At 39.4% G+C, this 23,665-nt stretch overlaps 1 protein-coding gene across 7 annotated transcripts in view; it reads left to right on the top strand.

Annotated features, from left to right (window-relative positions):
• The first annotated feature begins 229 nt into the window (after window positions 1-229).
• NR3C1 (nuclear receptor subfamily 3 group C member 1) overlaps window positions 230-23,665 on the top strand; it is a 127,194-nt gene continuing 103,758 nt past the window's right edge. For 2 of the 7 annotated variants that reach the window (XM_029218798.1, XM_029218803.1), the window contains exons 1-2: window positions 906-1,238; window positions 3,646-4,842. In XM_029218798.1, the coding sequence (XP_029074631.1) occupies window positions 3,659-4,842 (1,184 nt within the window). In that variant the 5' untranslated portion in view covers window positions 906-1,238; window positions 3,646-3,658. Of the gene's footprint in view, window positions 446-814; window positions 1,239-1,446; window positions 1,540-1,786; window positions 1,895-3,645; window positions 4,843-23,665 lie in introns of those variants that run through there. The other 5 variants (XM_029218799.1, XM_029218802.1, XM_029218804.1 and 2 more) reach the window with 5 other exon arrangements.

The raw sequence follows: 23,665 nt of genomic DNA, 5'->3' as shown, positions 1-23,665 counted from the left end.
CCGCCCAGACAATGCGGGGGTGGGGGACCGCCGGCACGCGACTCCCCCCCGGCCCAGAGTATGTATGCGCCGACCCCCTTCCCTGCCCTCCCCTCCCTGAAGCCTCCCCAGAGGGCGTGTCTGGCCGTCCGGCCCTACGAGGGGCCGAGACGCCGCTGCACCGTTTCCGTGCAACCCTGTAGCCTCGTGCGAAGTGACACACTTTGCTCAACTCGGCCCGGGGGCGGCGGCGCGGACCACCCTCGCGGCTCTGCTGCGGGCCGCGCCCCGGCTCCCCTAGCCAGCCCACTGTCACCCGCAGGGGCGCTGACGGTTGCTGCCGAGGGACCGGGCGAGCTCCGGAGTGGGTCGGGAGTCGCAGAGCTGGGCTGGGGCGGGAAGGAGCAGCGAGAAGAGAAACTAGAGAAACTCGGCTTCCCTCCGAAGCCCGCCCCAGAAAGACCAGGTCGGCCCCCGCCGCTGCCTCCTCTCCTTTTTCCTGGGGGGGTGAGGGGTGGGGGGTCGAGGAGAAGCCTCGAGCGCCCAGGAAGCAGCCTCGGCGGGGGCCGCGCTGGGGGGCCGCGGGCGGGCAGGCGCCGTCGCGGCCGCGGTGGCCGGGCCCGCGCGGAGGGCGTGGGGGCGGGGGCCACGGCCGCCCCTGCAGTTGCCTAGCGTCGCCAACAGGTTGCACCGTTCCCCGCGCCGCCGCGCGGCCCCTCGGGCGGGGAGCGGCCGGGGGTGGGGTGGGAGCGCGTGTGTGTGCGAGTGTGTGCGCGCCGCGGCGCCGCCTCCGCCCGCCCCCCGCTCGGTCCCGCTCGTCTGCAGCGGCCGGGCGGCCCTTTCGCTTGTCCGCGCTGCCTCCCCTCCTCCTCCTCCTCCTCCTCCTCCATTTTGCGAGCTCGAGTCTGTGACGGGAGCCCCAGTCACCGCCCGCCCGTCGGGGACGGATTCTAGTGGGTGGAAAGAGACGCCGCAGCCGGAGCGGCGGGGCGCCGGCACGGAGGACGCGCGCCCGAGAGCCCCGGCCCGCGAAGACGGGCGCGGGGCGGGGAGCTGGCTTGTCAGCCGGGAAATGGGAGACTTTCTCAAATAGGGGCTCTCCCCTCCCCCCATGGAGAAGGGGGCGGCTGTTTACTTCCTTTTTTTAGAGAGAAAAAAATCTCTCGCTCCCGCTCCTCCTGCTTTCACACGCTAAGTTGTTTATCTCGGCTGCGGTGGGAGCGGCGGACGGTGTGGGGTGAGTGGCGCCGCCGGCAGAGGTAAGGGGAGGGGAGGGCCGGGGGCTGGGCCCCCACGGGCGCTCGTTCCCCGAGGTGCGGGCCGGGGCCGGGAGGCCGGCTCGGGGGCGCCGCGGGAGCCTGCAAAGTTTTATTAGCTTCGGGTAGTGGGGGTGGGGGCTGGCGAGGGCCGGGGGACGGTGACGACAGGGCAGCGCGCGGGTGACAGCGCTGGCCTCTTCCTCTCCCTGGACCGCCGTCCCCTGGCCGAGGGGGAGGAACCCGAGCTCTCTGCGAGTGGAGCCTCGTCGAGCCGTCCGGGTTTCCAGGCTCTCGTTCGCTGGTGAGGAATCCTGGTCTCTCTCTCTCTTTTTTTTTTTTCCTTCTTCCCCAAGTCCCTTTTCTTTTCCCTCCCAGGGGGCCTCCCAGACACCCATTTTTTTTGGTGAACGCTGAGCCGCGTCTGAATCCTGCTCGCCCGACTCTGTCCGCTCCACCCTAGAGCGCCCGAGCGCGAGCAGGGTTTGTGTCGAGGCTCCAGTGCGTCTCCTTTCTGGCGGGCGCGCAGGGGTGTGTGTGAGTGTGTGTGTGCGCGCGCCTGTACACACGAAGGGGGCTGACAGCCTGCTACTCGGAGACTTCGGCCAGGGCTGGTGTTATCTGGTAGAAGTGGGCGTGTCGGAGAAAGAACTCAACAGGTCTGGACACATTTCTCTTTTAACCTCGCGTTTTTCTCTACCCCCCCGCCCCCGACCCGCGAGGGTTTGTTCTTTAGCGCTTGGCATCACTTCGCTCCTGACGTTTTGAAGTGGCCCCTTTTAGAAGAAGACCCTCCCGAACCATAATAGTTTCGTGGTGCGATTTTTGACAAGCGCTAGTCGGACGTTTTGAGGTTGCAGACTTGATAATTGCAGCCTTGTAATGCTGCTTAAGACCCCTTGGCATGGTTCATTAAGGCCAATTACGGTGACAGGGTTATTTGCAATTTAAACGGGGGGATAAAATCGTTTGAGGGATCGTTTCGTTTTATGAAGTACTGTTTTGGTTTCGAGTTTGAAGGCAGCTGTCAAAGTGGCGTGGAAATTCATTAGGCTCCATTTGATACCTTGTGTTTAGAGATCGTTATCAGCTAAACACGGCGGAGGGGCGGGGAGATAAGCAGTTTACCCTCAACCTCAAAATTTGTAGTGGCACGTCCCCACCTCTCTGTCTACCTTCATCACGCTCCACTTTTAGCGAGGGCCAGTGAAGTTTATGCTTCTTAAAGTCTCTGTACGGGAAAAGACTTTCATTGGACAGGATTTGACTATACTGTCGCAAATATGCTTATCAAAGTCTCTGCCCACCTCTTAAAACATCTTGATTGTCAACAATCTTCTAGCAACCTAACCCTCTTGAGAGTAGGCTCAGAATTAGGATAGGTGAAGGTTTAGAATGCAGGGAGAATTATTCTGAGCATTGTATTATTTTACTTGGATTTATATGAATGTGATTTTACAATTCTGGGGTGGTTTTTTTTTCCCTTTGTTTTTCAATACTTCAATATATGGAAAGGAAAAATCTTAATTTAGAGACATCATAGTATTTCATACTGAGGGTCTTAAGCAGTTTTAAAAGAAAATGTAGCTTCATCTAGATTTTATTGTGTTGTAAGGGCTTGAGAGAGCTATATTTCTTATACCGTATTTAAAATATTGTAATGAGAAGCTACTACGCATTCCTTTTTAAATCTAAATTTTAGTTAGCTTGTATACAGTGTGTTTCATTTCATATGTCCAAAATTTGAAAGCAGGCACTATTAGGCACATTCAGTAAGAAATATCGGTTAAAAATAGGAGCCTTTTCCTACCCTATTGGAAGATGAGCAGACCATCATTGTTTATCTTCTAAGTAAAATGCATGGTTCACCAGTAGGTTGTACTAAAAGGTTTGGATGTGTGACCAGCCGGTAGGAGAGGAATTGGGAGTAATTAGAGATAGAGAATTCTAGCATAGTGTTTATCAGATTTTATGTTTATTAGTTCTCAGAAAAGCCAACAGCCTTGACTGGTTGAAAAGAGGTAGGAATTTCAATGATCATACTTCCTTTTTTTAAATTAAATACTTTGACATCAACTTGAAGCTTCAGAATAAACAGATGTAATGAATTATAATGTCTGTGATTAACGAAGTTACCAATTTGTGAGTGGCAGGATGAATAGCCAAGCTTAGTTTGATAGTTTTGTTCTCAGCTGTGCGAATGGACTGCATTGTACTTTTAAATGTGGCACACTGAATGCGAGCAGGAGACACGGCTTTTATATTATGGAAGTCAGAATCTACTCTTCTGATAACAAGGAATTAGATTCGGAATTAACTAAAAGGTTCATTTAACAGGCTCTTACTAATCGGATCACAGAGATAATGGGATTTTATAGCTTATTATATCCCCCTCTCTTTTTTTTTGTAGCTGATATTCACTGATGGACCCCAAGGAATCATTAAGCCCCCCCAGTAGAGAAGAAATCCCCAGCAGTGTGCTTGGTCGAGAGAGGGGAAATGTGATGGACTTCTATAAAACCCTAAGGGGAGGAGCTACTGTGAAGGTTTCTGCATCTTCACCCTCACTGGCTGCTGCTTCTCAGGCTGACTCCAAGCAGCAAAGACTTTTGGTTGATTTTCCAAAAGGCTCCGGAAGCAATGCGCAGCAGCCAGATCTGTCCAAGGCAGTTTCACTCTCAATGGGACTGTATATGGGAGAGACAGAGACAAAAGTAATGGGAAATGACCTGGGATTCCCACAGCAGGGCCAAATGAGCCTTTCCTCTGGGGAAACAGACTTTCGGCTTCTGGAAGAAAGCATCGCAAACCTCAATAGGTCGACCAGTGTTCCAGAGAACCCCAAGAATGCAGCATCAGCCCCCCCAGAGAAGGAGTTTCCAAAAACTCACTCTGATGTATCTTCAGAGCAGCAAAATTTGAAGGGCCAGACTGGCACTAATGGGGGTAACGTGAAGTTGTATACCACAGACCAAAGCACCTTTGACATATGGAGGAAAAAACTCCAGGATTTGGAGTTTTCTTCTGGGTCCCCAAGTAAAGAGACAAGTGAGAGTCCTTGGAGCTCAGACCTCTTGATAGATGAAAACTGTTTGCTTTCTCCTTTGGCAGGAGAGGATGATCCATTCCTTCTGGAAGGAAACGCAAAAGAGGACTGTAAGCCTCTTGTTTTACCGGACACTAAACCTAAAATTAAGGATAATGGAGATCTGATCTTATCAAGCCCCAACAGTGTGCCACTGCCCCAAGTGAAAACAGAAAAAGAAGATTTTATTGAACTCTGCACCCCTGGAGTAATTAAGCAGGAGAAACTGGGCCCAGTTTATTGTCAGGCCAGCTTTTCTGGAGCAAATATAATTGGTAATAAAATGTCTGCCATTTCTGTTCATGGTGTGAGTACCTCTGGGGGACAGATGTACCACTACGACATGAATACAGCATCCCTTTCTCAACAGCAGGATCAGAAACCTATTTTTAATGTCATTCCACCAATTCCTGTTGGTTCAGAAAATTGGAATAGATGCCAAGGATCTGGAGATGATAACTTGACTTCCTTAGGGACTTTGAACTTCTCCGGTCGATCGGTTTTTTCTAATGGCTATTCAAGGTAAGATTAATGCTTTCTGTTTCTTGAGAATGGTACATTTAAGATCAATTGATAGATTTAAATATTCATTTATTTGAATGTGTTCGACAACAATTCAAGTGCTTTTTCATGTGAATAAATTTAAGCGGGCTCTTGAAAGTAGGCATGGTAGAAAACCTAAGTGATTGGTCTGTACAAAACCCTTCCCAGTATTTTTTTTTTCCCCCTGAAATAATGGTATTTAGTATCCCATTGGCCAGTAACTGAAATTTTTATGTAAAAATTTAAAAGAATACTGCTCATTTACAGGTGTCTTTGGTAAAAAATATGTAAATTCAAGGGGGTATAATGTTTAGAAATATATATATATTGTGCATATTTTTTAAGTTGTTTTAGAATATGCTCTTACACTACGATGAAAAACACCCGTAATACTTCACGTAATCAAACGTTGTGCTGTATTTGTACATTTGTGAAGTGTTAGCCTGAGGAGATTAAAGGGTTAAAAATTAGAAGTACTAACAATGAACCCTTTTCTTCAAACTGAACCTTGAAGAATCTGAGTTCTGAGATTGCTAAAGCAATGCAGTCAGTGCGCAGTGTACCTGACCGAGAGTATTAGACGTGGGACTTGCCCACAGAGTTCCTGACCTAAAGCAGATAAGTTGTGTCTGCTGATTGGTCTCTTTAAGAAAGGAATTGGTGGCAACACGGTGCTTGATTTTACTTTCAAATGTTCTTACAAGTTCTCAAGTAGATAGCTGATGGCCAGCATTGTTGAGCTTCAGTCTCAGCTATGTTTGATTTGTTTCTCTGTCTCCTTTTTTCTCCATCATTTATAAGTATATTGACATTTCCATTTGACCTCAGAAAGGTCTGTTAAAATGTAATTACCAGGAGAAAGCTCTAAATGTAGGTGTATCTTCCTAGGGGTTAAGTTCTCTATCCTGCACCCCCACCCCCAGTTCAGATAAATGTATATCACATTTTAGGTGTGAAGGAAAATATAAAAATGTAATTGTAGAGACACAAGATTGATTAATCAGTGGGTTTTTTTAAGGGAGGAGGAAGGGCATAGTAGACACAGTGATTTCTTTGTATGTAAGTACTGTAAGTTCTTAAATATTCGTGATAGTCACTGTTCACATTAACTAGTCATTGAAGATTTTATTTAAAACTCTCTTTAAAAATGCTTTTTCTGGTAAAGGTATATTCTAATACTGAGGTGTCTCTTTTCTTTCCTCTTTAAGGTAGGAAGCTTTGCTTGTTGGGGAAAAAATTTAGACTTAGATTTAGGCTATGTTCTGTTCCTTTAAAAGGCTTAGATGTTTCTTATCAAAAGAAAAAAAAATCCTTGGTTCTTGTGTGTCTTAACATAAACTACCTACTAATCTATTATTAAAATAATAATATTTTACTTAGAAGAACATTTCAACTTTTTATTGCTATCATTCTGAAATGAAGGTTTAAAATGTTTTCAGTAAGGAGATTTGAGATGTTATCGCATAAGCTGTTGTGTTTAAATGTTAAAAGACATGCTGTGTTTTAAATTTTTCAATCTCAGATTTTTGGCAGTGGAATTGATGATTGAATGTGCTTGTTTGTCTTGAAAGAGTAAGTACAGTTGGTTTGACTAAGTTTTCTGTAGGAAACTTACATTGATTTATAAAACATGTAATTGTACAAAGAAAAATCATATATCTTAGGAAAAGCTTGGTGATTATTAATGCTTTTTGTTCTGATAATCAGCATGGTAATGTTACCAATTTCCTTACTATAAAAAAGGCATGGAACAAGAACTTATCATTTTCCATTCACAATGAACTTTCATTAAGCCCTATAGAATCTAGGATCTGGAGAGTAAGTCTTAGATGAATATAGTTATCCTTAAATCATTAAAGATCATTTTAGTACTTTTTCCAGTAGTTTATAACATTTAAAGTGTGTCAGCCTCATAACAGCCATATGATAGTAGACAAAGCAATGATGATGTGGCTCTTTCAAGATTCTTTAATATCCAGTGAAATGATTATTTTATGCCAGTGTGTGATTTGGAATTATAATCAGTAGTTTGTGTCCTAATGAAAAGGTATAATATCTTTACAGGATAGTTTGAGAAAGTTTGAAAATTTTGTACCTTATGGGATTAACATTGGGAACTGTGATTACCCAGAACAAAGCTTCTTCCAAATAAATTGAAACAATGTTTCTTTTTTACCATCATTGAATTAGCCTGTTGTTTCCAAACAATAGCCTTGATATAACTAAAATTGGTTGCTTTCTCTTCTCTATATTGTTACTTTGGTTCCAGCCAAACGTTAAGGCCAGTGACCCTGAGTAATCAGCAGGTAAATCAACATGTTGAGACAACTATACTGAATACTGACTTTCTGAATTTAGATATAGAAATATTAAATCCACTAATAACTTGCCTTTTATTTAAGTTTTTTTAAAGCAAAAATTGTAATTTGACTTTTTAAGATGTCACCTAAAATTGCTTTTTCTTAGTATGCTTGAAAAAAGACACTTTACACTCTGTTTTGGGAGGGAAGGCAATTCCTTCTGATGTGTCAACATAGCACAACATCCAGTTATTATGTTAAATTGTAAAATTATGAGTGTTATGATTGAGCATAGTAAATTTTTTTTTTAAGGTTTAAGTTCGTTGATAGTAAAACAAGAGAAACCTCATTGATACTCAAATACATTCTTTAAGTAAAACGAACTAGCCATTCTACCTTAATATGCTTTTTAAATTCTGAAATTGAGTAAATTTAGCATAAACGTGTAACATTGATGAAGGCAGATTTCTGCATGATTTGATTTTCAGCATTGTTTCACTTGAGCATTAATGGTGAAACTGCTGAAAAGAGGCAAAGAAGTAAATGGTTTCAGGTGGAATTAGAGCTTTTATTGGGATTATGTTGAAACTTTAGTATTAAAAAGTTGATCGTTTTCTGAAGGGTATGATTATTGGAGAGAAAGAATGATGCAAGATGAATTTGTAAATTCAGTCTTAGGTGGAGTTTAGGGCTCTGTTGGTTGCCGTTTAATGAAGCTATGAAAATTTATGTCGATTTTAACATCTCATTATTAATTGCACCTGTGTCTAATTTTATTAATGTAAATGCCAATGAAGACCTGTACAAGCACAGGATGAGTGAAGCAAAGTCTGTCCCTTTTTCATTTTTCTTATTAACATCATGTTGAATGTTTTCTCAGAGAAGGGAGGCATAAAGAAGAGATTTTTATTGATTTTCCCCCTTTTTAATGGATACTTTACTTCCTTTTTCCTCTCCTTCCAAAGGTTCTGGCAGTGAGTGTTTCAATCAGTGTCTTTTTTAACCTTAATGTTTCTGATATTCACTCATAAAACGATTTCTGAATGTTAAAGGAGATTTGCTTTTGGCTCTTTGTGTATTTTTAGCTTTATGATAATCTTTTCCTTTTCTTAAAACCCTCTACTTCTTTAAGGCTATATTATTAGTAAAAGGAAAAAAAAAAAAAACACAAGGTAAAACACATTGTGTATTCAGGTGTGTCAATTTAGTGTGGAATGACTCCAGTATAGAAATGTGTGATTAGTGTGTGGTCAGATTTTATTGAAATTACTTCTTGTGATGTTTCTTTGGCTATTCCATTATATTTTTATAATGGATAAAATAATTTGTATTATAATGCTGTTTTGGTTTTATCTATTGATGTTACAGATATTTTAGTTAATCTGACCACTTTTAACATTATGTTGACTGTTTATAAATTTTATGAAAGATCTGTTCTGAAACATACCTTCCATAAATGTAGCTTAAATGCAAATTGTAATAGTAGTAAAATTCATATGTGTGTAGAGATCACTTTAGGGGCTTTTTGAGATTTTAGTGAAGGAGAGATTGAAGAGTGACTAATGTGAAAGAACATCTGTATTAATTGGTTGATTATAAGTCTTAATCCACACTGGCCTGCAGGTGATTGAAATAGGCTAGTTGTTAGGAAATCTTAATTTACGTTGGGTTTAAAATAAGCCTGGGGCATATTTCTTAAAACCCACTTTTTCTTACTTTTAAGATCACACCTAATTTTACTGAGCAGTAAGTTCTCATTATGTACTGCTGTTTATCTGAGCAAATGAAATAGACAAAATAGGTTTGTGCCTAATAGCATTTACCCTTCTGAGGACATCCTGGTAATTGTGTAATGCCGTTTTTACAGGTATTTGCCAAAGTAATGGGCACTTGCTTCCATATTTCTGAGTCAAGGAAAATGTATATTGGTAAATCGTGTTGCAAAAGAATTTTCAAGAAATATTTTGTTGAATTAAACTATAACTGAAAAAAATCAACTACTTATTGACCTCTATAGAAGTGCTTCGAAGCCCATGCTCCCCTTACTTCTGTAACTTCAGAGAGCCAGCTGCTCTCATTTCCTTCTGGCTTGTTCTACTCGTGTTTTGTATTTTCAAGTAAATAAAAATATTCTTATGGGGAACTTCCATTTAGGGGAAAAAAGAAAAAAGAAAAGATCTGTTAAGTGTTCCTCTCTCTTTGAATTTTGCATGATCATTTTTATGTTAGCCTGGATTAGGGTGTGAGTTTTAATGGTAATTTTCGTATTGATTTTACCCAGTAAGTTATAGTTTAGAAAGTAAACAATTTTATAGTGGTTCAAAAATTAGTTGTAGAGAGTGAGTTCAACCCCCAGACACCTAATTTTGACAGGTTGCCTTTTTATTCCTCACTACCGTCACAAATGTCCCTTGAATACGGGTTTCCAGTGGAGTTTGTGAATTAAAGGGTATTGGGGGAAGGCAGGCAAGAGGGGGGGGGGCAGTGGAGATGTGGAAAGGTGGAAGATAAGTTTAGAAACATCAAGAGCAATTCCGAAAACCAACAATTTGGATCAGCTGTCATGAAGTCAGAGGACTAAAAAAAGAAAAAATTAGGGCTGTGTTTCAGGATTACAATTTAGTTTCTTTTATCTGAGGTAAAAATCTAAAGCTAATTGTGGCAATATAACCCTGATGTTTATAGGATTACGTTGTTGTCTTTTGCTATACTTTATTACCAAAAAAAAAAGATGGAATGGAGATTTTAATTCCTTTTAGATTATTTCAGCTAAGATCAAGTTCATATTTTCCCCATTTTTATAGGCTGCTATTTAATCAATAAAAATCTAATTACTGGCATGTAGTTGAAACAAGGATGATGTGTTATGTTGATATAACCACTTTATATTTCCTAGTGCACTTTGACATACACTGTCATCTGACTATGGAGTACAACCCTCTTCTTCAGTAATATATTTCCATGGGTTGCATATTTTTCTGCTGGAATGTTAAGGAAATAAGTTCTTATTTATGTTACATATATATAATAAATTATGGGATTCTGCAATTGCCAGATGGTCATTTAAACTATTTATATTGCAATATGGTCCTTAAAGCCAATTATTTTGAATGGAAATGTGTCATCACCTAATTTTATCTCTGGGCCAGTTTAAATATTAATGACTTATCTTAGTAGAGCTGCATGCTTAAACATACTTTTCCAGAGTAACTCAAATATTAATTTTGAGTGCTGTAAAACTTTTTTCTTTTGAGCAAGTTTCAGCGAGATTAAAACTATTATACAACAAATTTAGTGAAAGCCTCTTATTTTAGAATTTTTTTCATTCACGCTGTTAGCGCTCCAAAAATATCTGTGGGGAGAGAAAGGTTTAATGATATGATTAGTTGTAAATGTTTAGCACGTTATCTTACATTGAATTTTTATTTTTTTAACAATTTGAGAGTTCAACTTAAGTATGCAGTGTTTAGGACATACAGTTTGTTGCAATAAATGTTAACTTTTCTTTTTACAATAAAATTAACCTTTATTCTAGTTGATTTCATAATTATTCTTAATATTTAGCTGTGGCTATTATGAAAGTATATTTGATAGCCAATTTTTTAAAGCTATTGTGAAATGACATCTAACTTAGTACAGGCTTTATTATTTCATGCTGGTTGGGGCAATGCAGTGACTTATGACCTTATGATTGTCACATGTTGAACTGTAAAGCTCTACCAGTTTGCTATGGACACTTTTACTTTGTTGTTGTTTTACTGTTTTTGTGCTTTTGTAATTATTGGGGATAAGGGTTTTCTTAATTTTAAGATGATATAAATTGCAAGTTTGGTGTTTTTTTTTAATCTTCAAATCCCTCCCAAACAATTTAATTTAGTTATTCAATAGTAGAAATAGTAGAAGGAAGTAGACCAAAAATTAGAAGACTTGAGTTCTAAGGCTGAGCTGAACCAATCTATGACCTTGAGTAATTAGGTGTTTTAGAGTCAAAATATTTTCTTTACAATTATATATGAATTATTTTCAAAACGTGTGTGTACTTCTGTTTCTAAAATTCTACAATCTTCTTAACCTATTGTTTTAGTGAAGGAGGCAACTGGGGTAGGGAATGATATACTAAAACTGGGTCTTTGTACATTATCAAGAAGTACAAGACAAGAATGAACCCAGATTTGGTATTTTTATGAAATAATAATTTAAAATAACGTAGTTGGTGGTACATAGAAAATAATATGTAAACACTGTTGTTGGTAGAGCCAGAGAGATGGGCCTCTTGGGTTCTCAAAGCTTGCTTTCTATGTTTGGTACAATGATTTTATATTAGAGCTTAAAGGGAGTTGAGAGCTCATCTACTCCCCACACTCTCATTTCTGAGATGAGGAAATGAGACCTATAGAAAGTGTCTAGAGAAAGATCACAGAATTAGTGGTATCACACTTTGAATACCTAATTCTCAATAGTCTAAGCTCCTCAGCAGGCTTCTCTCAACATCTGGTCTCTAGTTGTAGAGATCTGAAACATAATACAGATGAGGCAGGTATTCTGTGAAAGTTACTTTGAAGTTAACTGTATTGTCCATATTCTTTCCTATATATTTTTAACCTTAAAAATCTTAGGAAAAAAGATTATTAAAAATCTTTAATTTTGTGGCACCACTATGCTAAGGACTTTGTATGCATTCATCTCATTTAAACCTCTTAACAACCCTATGAAGATTTTTAATTCTAGTTTCTATATTGTTACTGATTCTGTCCTTAGCTTTGTGGTATTGAAGGCAGCTGTTATTTACCTTAATTTTATAGGTGGGGAAATCTGAGACATTTAAAGAAAAAAAGAAAAACATAGGAATACTTAATAGTGATCTGAAGGGAAATATTTGATATTGTGTTAGAAATCCCTCTTGGATCTTTAATAATTTTTATTTGTCGTCAGTGAATTTGTAAACAAAATATAAAGGAGAAATGGGATCATGCCTCTCTGCTGCCTTGCGTATATTTGTGTAGTCACTTACGGCTCCCTGTCACAGTTTTCAGCTTCTGTAAAATAGGGAGAGCACCCAGCATTCTTGCTTGCGAGTTTTATGCATGGTTGTTTACTTTGAAAATTAAAAAGTACTAAAAAATTCAACGTGGAATTCTTAAAGCTCTGCAAAGTCTACTGAGCTCAAACCAGCATGACCCTCACTGGCTTAAGTACATTGGGACATCTGTGCCTATGGAGGTATTTCCTATTTATCAAGCACTAAGACTTTTTCAGTGTCTACCATGTATAATCCCTGAAGGGTCATGGATCCCAGTTTTATAAGGACTAATATATTTAAAACTTTCTAGTGCCAAGATCACTTTTTTACATTGATATATTTTTCAGTTTGGAGTTTTTGTTAGCTTTTCAATGCCATCTAAACTTAATAGCCATACTGATAACTTCAATCACATTGTTATCTTTTTCTAAATAAACGCCAGGATACCCCCCTTTCTGTTTTACTGTCTGGTATTCTTGTAAAATCAAGTATGCAAAGATCCTTTGTCATTAGGAAACTTTAATTTGAAAAGCTGTGAGAAAAAGAGCTTCTGACTATAATAAATACCAAAATTTATCCTAAGTTCATAAATTTGGGAGAGTTATGAAGCTCATTTGACTTTATTTACTGACTTCTTTCTTTTTGATAAAGTGGTTGAAGAAAACTGCAGAAAAATTTAGTGGATTAAACCAAAGATATAAATCTCTTTAGATAACAAAGAACCAAGTACAGAAACACGTTAAGTGGCAGTTTCTTATCACTAAACACATACAGTGGGCTGGTGTCGGTGCAGTCAGTGGGTACTAGGTTTTGAATATAATCTAAGGAGAAATGTTTCTAAAGGAAAGGTAAGAAAAATAGGTGAAATAATCTCTAATTCAATATATTAGGGATGAGTGATCCTTTAATTGATAATAATCATTTAACAAGATAATAATCACTTAACAAGATAATAATCACTTAACAAGACCGTGCGGTGCTTTGGGGGTACCAAAGACACTATTTGAAAGAGAAAACAGAGAAGCCGGAAGAAAAAGTTAGAACTAAGAAATCCATGGAAGAAGAAAATGGAAGTTCTAAATGCCAGTTCCAGTGTCTGGTTGAGTCTGATTTTTCGAATGCCTAAGTGCTTCTGTATGAATACTGGGAAATATATAAGCAGCCTAGTTACACTGTGTTAATAGGTGGACGAGCCACAAAGGCCTGTCCTAGGAAGGGAATTCTTGAGATGGGTGGAGTGGGAGGTTAACTACAACATCTCAAAGGTCCTTCCAACTGCCCTGGCAGCAGCAAACACTTACTGAGCTAGGCATTGGGCATCCAGAGATAAAGAAGAGAGATATCCCCAACCGCGACTTCACAGATCTTCTCGAGATCTTCATACTTGTTCCACCCTGCCTCCCACTGCACCCCACCCCACAACTTTCCACATCCATTTTGCTTTTTGAAATGTCCACTTACCCCAGAAGGCATAACTGAAACTTCATAGAGGAGGAGAGTGTGTGGATGCATGGGAAACAGGAGTTGATTCAGTTATTTGGGATAAAAAGGCGGTAACAAGGAGTCTGAGACAGGTGGAAAGAATGAGCTGATTAGATGAGGAATGAGTAGTTGGGAATGAGCCAGCAGGAGACTTCGTCACCTGTGGAGGAAACTAATGTGCACAGTGTTGTCATCCTATACATTATATGATATAAGACAAGGAGAAAACATGATTTGCGTGCTTAGTGCATAACCTCAGGTTATACCCCCTTGGTGTAAGACTTTCTTTTTCTTCTAGTCACTTAAGAATATCGCCTAACTCTCTAGAAGAAGCATAATCCTCTTTTTAGGTCCCCTGATGCATTTTATGCCTGGGAACATTCTCCTGGATATCTACATAGCTCTTTCTCTCACTTTATTTAGGTCTCCACTTAAACATCAGCTCCTAAGAGAGGCCTCTCTGACTGCTTTATCTGAAATAGTAGCATCTTTCACATACTCTTCCCTTCCCCTCAACATTATATACCTAATTGTTTGTGTCTTATCTGCTCACCTGCTGAAACCTGAGTTCCATAAGAGCAGTGATATTGTCTGCCTTGCTTATTCCTATATCCCAGCAAGTCGAAGAGTGTCTAGCACATAGTAAGACCTCAATAAATACACGTTGAATGTGTGAATAAACAAACTTGACATATAAACTAAGATGTATAAGGATGGATTGCACTCCTGTCTTTCCAGAGAAAGGAAATGTCAGCAGACAGTATCACTGAGAGAGATGATAGCCCAGGTTATCTTCTCCAGATGGGAAACAGGTTTTAAGATGGATAAGCGTTTATGTATCTGGAGACAAAGTGTACATAAAGAATTTTATTTTTAATTGTTGTCAGCCTTTAAGTTGGCTCTAAGACTTTGAAATGAATTGCTCTTTCACAGTGTCTTACAACAGCTCTGGTACATTTACCATTGAACAAATTAGGGTAACCAAAGCTTTGAAATGAAGAGTTTGAGGTTTGGCTTTTTAAAATTTATCCTGCTTAAGCTAGTAACCTTTTGTAGCTTTCATCTTTGTGTTTTTCACTTGTTTAAGAATTGAGGTTATGCTTGCAGACATCTAATGTGTACATTTGTGTTGATTTATCTAGACAAGTCAGGCAAGAAATCAGTTTGCCCATTTTTCAGATAACTGTGTGTATAATGACTGAACACTCCAAGAGAGGAGGTATCTTATTTTTGCTTGAACTTCCAGATTATCGTTCTTCAGCTTATTTAGATTTGACTTATTCTACCTATAGTTTTGACTTCTTCTGTCTATGGTATATAGCAGCAATTCAAAGTTAGTAAGATAAGTTATCTCTTCCGCTAAGAGTGGTAGGAGAGTTCAACCTAATATGGTAAAGACAGTCACAGAAAAGAGAAAATGTAAGGTAAGTAGGTATTAGCTAAAGCCAGAAAATCAGATATGGTCACTTAAGAATGAACTGCTTTAGTATCCAGGAAAAAAAGAGGGGAGGACCAAGGACAGTGCTCTGGAAGGCACCCAAAGAGAGCAGCCACAAAAGATAATGAATAGCTGGAGAATTAGGAGACGACAATTTTAAATTGGGGCGGGAGAGAGTAGTATATGCTGTCAAGTCAACTAGGATAGAAGAGCGAGAACAGAATATCATAAATACGAGAGACTGTTGTTGAAGCCAGTCTTTAAAATATATAAACGTTCTCAAAAGTCTCAAAGTGAAATCCTAAATGGAACAACAACACAACTAGATTTAATTTAGTTATTTAAATTCAGAAAGAAAGGAAGAAACCCTGAGTTTGAGATCTTAATCAGTCTTTCAAGTTTAGTTGAAAATATTGAAGTGGATAATAAGAAACATGCTTGTGAGACCACAAAGACGCTGACACTGGGTGAGGAGTAAGAGACAAAGGCAGGAAACCAGGTGGGAATTAAGTTTCTGTTCCCGGAGAAGCCAGCACAACAGAAAAACAAAAAACAAAAAAACTGGCCATACCCTAGTTCAAATTGACTGCAACACTGCTTTCACTGTTATTCCCCTAATCAAAAAATGTCTGTGATTCTGTTACTTATAGCATTGTGGTTCTCCATCTTCCTTCCACCACAACCCATACGCCAAATAGCAGCCACGTGGATACTCCAGAACCCTTGGAGAACGTGGGTTATGCACAATTCATGCAGCTGTATCCTGATCTGTCATATCCAGGAAAGCACATCTGAGTGTACCTGAGATCATAGGATAGTCTGTGAATTGGCTCTTTTAAAGATGGTTTTTGCTTATTACTATTTTCACAAATGCCTTTTCAAAACTTACAAAAATGATGTGTTCATTCCCTTCAGCAAAATTATACCAAGAAAATGTAATAAACTTTTCCTCATTGTCTCTCCTTTCCTCTTTCTTCCTTCCTTTCCTTTCCTGTTTCCCCTTCCACATTTCTGTATAATCATATAAGCATACACACGCACATATAAAGCGTTCTGGGTTGTTTGTTTTTAAATAAGAATAGGATCATCATATACCAGTTTCTCTGCAGCCTGCTTTTCTAACAGTACACGCTGAACATCCTTCCAGATAAACAGATGTAGATCCCTTTCTTTTTAATTAGTTGTACAATGTTCCATTCAGGTTGTTTCATGATTTTTGCCACTACAAACAAGGCTGCAATAAACACCCTTTTCTATGTATCCTTACAAATAGCAACTTTGTTTCTAAACATAGATTCCCCCAAAGTAGGGTTGCTGAATCAAGGGTATATACACTTACATTTTTGACAGGTATTTCCAAATTACTTTTCACAAGGGTTACAGCAAATCATTCTAAGCTGGCAGTGTTTTTACTTTATAATGAAAATACGTAAATCATTATTAATAACAGATTCCCTGCCACAAATCCTAAAATTGATCACAACATACCAGCGTGCCATATGATGTAGCTGAGGACTACTGCAGTCTGGAATTCAGCCTCATCCTCTCTGCTTTTAACATTGTGTAACCTTTTGACCAGTTTGATGCCCACTTAACTTCGTACACTTTCTTTTATGTAGCCCAGCTCATAGCAGCCTCTTCCTTCATCTGATGGTATCCAATGGCAACTACTAACCATACAGGTTTTTATACCTAAGTCAGTGATACAGCACATAGTAGGTGCCCAATAACTATTTGTTGGATTAATACTGTTTTCTTTATTTATTATTTATCTCTTCAACTAGATCCATTCTTTTAAGACAAGCAGAGCTAATGCTACAGCACTTAGCACTTAAGATACTCAATTTAGTTTGGCTTTTTAAACAAAGAACCACAGAGAAGAAGAGCAAATAACGTGGTTTTACCTTTAGTCATATATTTTACCCCTTTCAGGGCAAATTTGGAACTGTAAGAATCCAGTACCAGCAATAACAGTAACAACTTTTGTGTTCAGCAGTTACTATATGCAAGGCACAAGTCAAGTTGCAAAGGATACAGCAGCGCGCAAGGCCAGTGTTGTTTCTGTCTTTGTGAAGCTTATGGTCTTATGGATGTTACATTTAAAATATTTGTAGGAAATGTTAAAACAATGGTGTCCAATTTCAGGCTCTTTCCAGCAGAGGCTGTGGAATATTTATCTGTTCATTCAGCATTTAGTGCCAGTTCTGCCAGGCACTGAAGAGAAAGCCCAAAGGCAGCCAGACCTTTGCTGGGAGGGTGACTGCTTGTTGGTGATAGACCTGTTTCCCAAACTAGCTTCACCGTTTCTGTATCTGTGTGTAGCAGCAAAGGAATAAACAGAGTAGTTGATGTTGGCATGTACGCCAAGGGCATTCCTTGTTCAGGAAGGGTGCCAGTCCCCATCACTACCTAAAACACAAACCACCAAGGAGTGTGCTCCTGTCATTCACTTCAGCGGAAGCCAGTCTTTCTGTCCAGTCCTCACTTTTCACATGAGGAAACTAAGGCCAAGTACAGTTAGGACAGTACTGTGGGTAAGAATTAGGACTCTGCAGTCAAATTCTCTGGGTATGACTGTTTAACAGTTGTGTGACCTTGAGCAAGTTTGTAACCCTGTAAGCCCTCAGTTCCCTCACCTTTAAAATGGGCACAGTGAGATAATGGGTATAAACCCCATAGCACAGTGTCTGGCAGTTGTAAAGCACTTGTGAACTGTTAGCTAATTTTAGTGACATGGCTAAGATTAGACAGCTCCTTAAATGCCAAAGGTTCCTGCTTGAGGACTGTGTCCATTATGCCATACCATGCTATTCATAAGCTGTTTTTAATTAAGGTAATTCTTAAACTAGCTTCATTATGATCTTAACTTTCAAACTAAGTAATTATAGTTACATAATGGAGCCTTTCACCTCTGGTACCATTATCAGATTTTTTGGCCGTAAGTTTGAAGAGGAACTGAAAAATGCATATGTGATGGATGTTTTGTTAAAATGAGTGCAGAGTGCTTCCCTTCTGGCCCTTCTCCACTCCATCCTCCCTCCCCACCACACTCCTCTACTCTGAGTCACTCTTCCACTACTTGAACCTCTTAGGAACTCCGTTAAGGTAAATCAGGATAATTGTCTGAAGAAGAGCAATCCTCTCATGTCTTGACAAACTTTTGCGGTTTTATAAGTAAGTTCATTGCTTCTGTCATGTGATCTCTTTATCTTTAGCTTCTTCTTAAAGAGAATGTTAACTCTCTAAAAGTCATATTACAGTATAAAGTTTCTACCTCTTCAAAGAGGGACTTTAAGAAAATAGTTTTTTAATGATTCAAAATGAATTAAATCTCACAATTAAAAGGACTTTCTGGATGTAGATTTTCAAATACCTAATTGTTCATGTTGATATCTAAATTTATTCTATTTCAACAAGCTTTTCCGTGTTGGAGCCATCTTTCAGGAGCAACTTTGTTTCACTTTCTCTGCTTTCTCAAAGTGAATTTGTTTGATAGCTGTATCAGGTAGTACTTGCTCTATAACAAACCATCCCCAAATTTAATGCCTTTAAAATAATACCCATTTTTTTTTCCTCATGAGTCTTCAGGTCAGCTGGGCAGTTCTGCTGCTCTGGCCAGGCTCAGCTGATTTCGGCTGGGCTCACTCAGTGTGTCTGCGGCAGCTGGCTGGTTGACTGTAGTGATGAAGGCTAACAGCCCTGTCTCATTATCCAGCAGGCTCTCCAGAGCTTATTCAGAGTGTACCAGCAGGGCTCCAAAAGAACCAGCAGAAGCATGCAAAGCTTCTTAAAGCCTAGACTGACTTCTACCTATTATCAAAGGTTCTATTGGTCAAAGCAAGTTATAAGTCCAGGTCAGGATTCAGGCAGGAGGTGCAGGAGCGGCAAAGTTACACTGCAAAGGGCATGACTAGAGGGAGGGGTCCTCTTTTGCGTTGTGTCCCAATAGTTATGGGAATTGGGTGGATTTGAAATTGTGATCCTTCGGTTGGTGATATTCTAATTGCTTATGAAACTTGCCCAGGGTGGAAAGGCAGAGTCATTGTGACCAAAAGGATAAAAGCCTGGAATTCAGAGACTGAGGTTCAGATTCCAGCTCTATCACTTATTTCTGCAGTCCTGCACAACTTAACCCTTCCTGGTAGGCACTCAGTAATGGGTAATTCACCTGAATTTCATATTCTTTATGTGTAATTTATTATAAAGAAAGGGTTAGGTTAGGTATGTGCTAAGTACTTACATAATTGCTTTTACTCATGGCTCCCATACTCTACTCAAGGTGTAAGGCTCAGTTACTTCTTTAGAATAAAAAGGAAGGAAAGCGTGTTAGGGAAGGGAAGAGGAATATTTGGCTAATTGTGGCCTCAAAATGAAGTGACCATTCACTGGGGAATTTCCCTATAAGAAAAGAATGGCTGAGACCCATAGTTAAGAGAGAAAAATCCATAGGTCTCTTTGGGTAGGATTCACTGTGATTCGTGGGGTGAGAGTTGTAACATTAGACACAATCCAAATCTCCATTTAAAAAAAGAATTCTGGCCCCTCTTAGACACACTGGGTGCCTTAACATCAGATTGGGGAGCTGTCATACCTAAATCAGGTGTTACATGAGATAGGGAAAAGAACAGTATCATCCCACATTAACAGTTCTAAGTAGACTGCTTTTAAAAAATTAAAGGAGCCACCTAGAAATAAAATCACATGAATTCTTTTCCTTGTGTTGAAAACAGTTGTCATATTGGGTAGCAACTGGACACAAATCTATCCTACTAGTAGGAAATAGAAAAGGTCACACACACACAAGCACACATATATATGGTGAAATTAAATTAGCTCAACTCACACAAAGAGCCAGGTATTTCAGAATCCAGACAATCAGAAACATTAGCTGGAGTTCTTATTGCCTCTTCTAGGAGGGTACCGGGTACATGATCTCAAAAACTGAAAACTGAGACGGAACCACCTCTGGCATTAGCTAAGGGTGTGAGCACAAGTCAGGTGATTTGTCTGTACCTCAGCCACCTTTCATGCTTAATAATTACACATTATTCTAAGAAAAGAACATTTGGGTATATAGTTGACCTTTGAACAATACAGGTTTGAATCTTGAGGGTCCACTTATATTACTGAAAAAAATCTGAGTATACACTACTATACTACACAATCCACCGTTGGTTGGATCCACAGATGCAGAACCAAGGACACAGGGGATATGGAGCGCCAGTTGTAAAGTTATACTCAGATTTTCACTGCATGATGGGGGTTGGCAGCCAACCCCCATGTTATTCAAGGGTCAACTGGACTTATTTGATTAATGATAAATAAAATATTTTAGTGTGGACAATGAAAGTGTTTAGTTTAGAAGCCCTTAGTATTTTTTAACGCTAAGCTACTGGTATTTATGGATTTCAATCTTTGCGTTTTCTTTTTTTTTTTGGATCATTTCCCAATTTCATTCTTTACAAAGACAATTCTCAACCATAAACCAAGGGAAACCAGCTTCCCCAAATATACTTAGGATCCAGGGATATTTTCCCGAAACATTAATGCTAATTTCATGTCAGTACATGTTTGCCAAACCAACAAAAATAGACTGTGCTAAGGAAAGAACCTTAGTTTGGAAGGACAGTTACTTGGAAAGAAGAAAATTTCGTCAGGCTTGTGAAGTTCAGTACTCAGAAGTGGATGGTCGTAAAGAGATGGCAGTAGAAGAGTGTTTCTCCCCACTAGTACCTGCTGATCATGTGGGCCACTAAGTGTATGACTGAGGACCTTCCACCTGTTCAGTGTTGCACTTGTGCTTCAGGGAAGGTGCAGAAGTCATATTCTTCCTGATCTCAAAGGAGCCTCCATCTAGCTGGGGAGACAGGATGTAGATCCATAAAGTAATTAAGAAACAATGAACTGTAGCAGGTGCTGAAGAGTGTTCCAGGGCAAGACAGAGAAGGTGAGATAGAAAGAATCCTGTAGAAGAGGAGGCTCCCTTAATGTCATAGATCTGTAGGGCCTCCAAGTCCTTATCGGAGAACTTACCTAAGGTTCCTTACCACTCTTAGCAATCGAATTGCTATTGCATTTGTGAGACATAGAAAGGCTGTGCTTAACCCTTCCAATTTTTCAGTTTATTTCTCCCACTTCTCTTGTGTGTCAAGTATGAGAACGTTTTCAGCTTCCTGTAATCATTTAAGTTTACTCTCTTTTTCCTCTACACCTTTCAACTTTCTACTGGGTAATGACTTTTCCTATTTTGCTTAGAAAAATTCTAATTGGCACAGACCTAATTTCAGGAAGCCTCACTTGAAAGCTAAATAACACTGAGGGTTTCCAAAACTGTGGTAGAGCACTGTGCCTCCTTTAAAAGGGGAAAAAGAGCGAAAAGTTGCAAAATACCAAACCCTGCCCTGTTTTTGCATCTCTCAAATATTCATCCAGAGACCATTAAGAAATTAACACGAATTTTTTTGAAATAAGGACTTTTTTCTTAGTTTTTTAAAAAAGCACTTTACACTTAACTCTTTTATTCCTCTTTCATTAATCAATTGGGCAAGTAATGCAAACTGATAGTCTCAGAGAAGTAGATTGACAGAAATTAGGTGGCGGTGTGCTATTATGATAGATGCTGATCTTTTGATTACTTTTGATATTTTGTGTGCTTTCCAGAAGTTGACAATTTGCTTGTAAATGGAAGTACATTATCTTCAATTCTTTAAAACATTTAAAAAATTTGAGTAACATTCTAATTTGTAAAATGTGTGTATATATAAAAATTTTGTCTCTTAAAAATGTATCACAGACATCTTCTGTGTCAAACACATCTTTCTTTTTCCTTAATTTTTATTGGAGTGTAGTTGATTTACAGTGTTGTGTTAGTTTCAGGTGTACAGCAAAGCGAATCAGTTATATATATACATATATATATATATATATATATATATATATATATACACACACCCACTCTTTTTTACATTCTTTCCCCATATAGGCCATTACAGAGTATTGAGTAGAGTCCCCTGTGCTACACAGTAGGTCCTTATTAGTTATCTATTTTATATATAGTGGTATATATATGTCAGTCCCAATATTCCAGTTTATCCCTCCACCCCACCCTTACCTCCTGGTAAGTTTGTTTTCTACATCTGTAACTATTTCTGTTTTGTAGATAAGTTCATTTGTACCCTTTTTCAATTCCACATATAAGTGATATCATATGATGCTTGTCTTTCTCTGTCTGACTTCACTCAGTATGACAATCTCTAGGTCCATCCATGTTGCTGCAAATGGCATTATTTCATTCTTTTTCATGGCTGAGTAATACTCCATTGTAATACTCCACTTCTTTATCCATTCTTCTGATGATGGACATCTAGGTTGCTTCCATGTCCTGGCTATTGTAAGTAGTGCTGCAGTGAACATTGGGGTGCATGTATCTTTTCAGATTATGGTTTTCTCTGGATATATGCCCAGGAGTGGGATTGCAGGATCATATGGTAGATCTGCTTCTTTATTTCTAACATCTAAATGGATATACCATATTTAACCAGATCTCCACTGAAGGGAATTTAGATTAACTCATTTGTTCCTATGTCAGTGTTGCATGGTTCATCTCTGTGTTTGTTTATATATGTATATTTTCACCCTCACTCTTTCAAGTGTTTCTGTAGGTTTAAGTCTTAGAAAGGAAAAGTTCTGAAACTGCCTTAAGTAACATAAGAAACATTAAATAGCTTTCTTGTATTTTTCTTTAAAAATTATGTGTCCTCCAATGATTAGCTTTCACTGACATGTTCTGCAGAAAATTCCTAAAATCTTTGGTTTAAGAATAGGTGGGGGCTTCCCTGGTGGCGCAGTGGTTAAGAATCCGCCTGCCAATGCAGGGGACACGGGTTCAAGCTCTGGTCCGGGAAGATCCCACATGCCGCGGAGCAACTAAGCCCATGCACCACAACTCCCGAAGCCCGCGTGCGTAGAGCCCATGCTCTGCAACAAGAGAAGCCACCGCAATGAGAAGCCCGAGCACCGCAACTCGAGAAAGCCCACGCACAGCAACAAAGACCCAACTCAGCCAAAAATAAATTAATTAAATTTAAAAGAAAAAAGAATAGGTGGGGTGACTAGACTTTCTTAGCTGAAAGAGTGAGGGCCTGAGAAGGATTTTGGGTAAGTTCAAATATAGCTGCTGACCTGATGTCAGCCTGAAGTCTGGCAAGGTACTGTGTTGAATCTAGCATCTCCCTGCATGCCAACATCCCATTACTGAGATTTGTGGTTTTCATCACTCCATGATAACTATCCCAAGTTATAAGATAGGGCCTCTGAAAACAGGCAGAATATGAAGGCCTAAGGAGCTTAGGAAAAGTAGCATAATCTAGATACTAAATGAAAACGTGACTTGAGAATTCAGGTCCTTCCTTCTTGATTCACCATGAGTTTTTAATCCCACTGCTCTGTAAAACACTCCCCAGGCTGATATGAGGCTGAGGCAAGTTATTAATTATTTAGAATATTGGAAAGTTAAACAACATAAATATTGAAGAGTGAACAAACGTCGGGAAAAGACAATAA

Source organism: Monodon monoceros, unplaced genomic scaffold, assembly GCF_005190385.1.
Source record: "Monodon monoceros isolate NGI ecotype Baffin Bay Population unplaced genomic scaffold, NGI_Narwhal_1 Super_Scaffold_12, whole genome shotgun sequence".
NCBI classification, from domain to species: domain Eukaryota; kingdom Metazoa; phylum Chordata; class Mammalia; order Artiodactyla; family Monodontidae; genus Monodon; species Monodon monoceros.
This window is presented reverse-complemented; position numbering and strand designations above follow the sequence as displayed.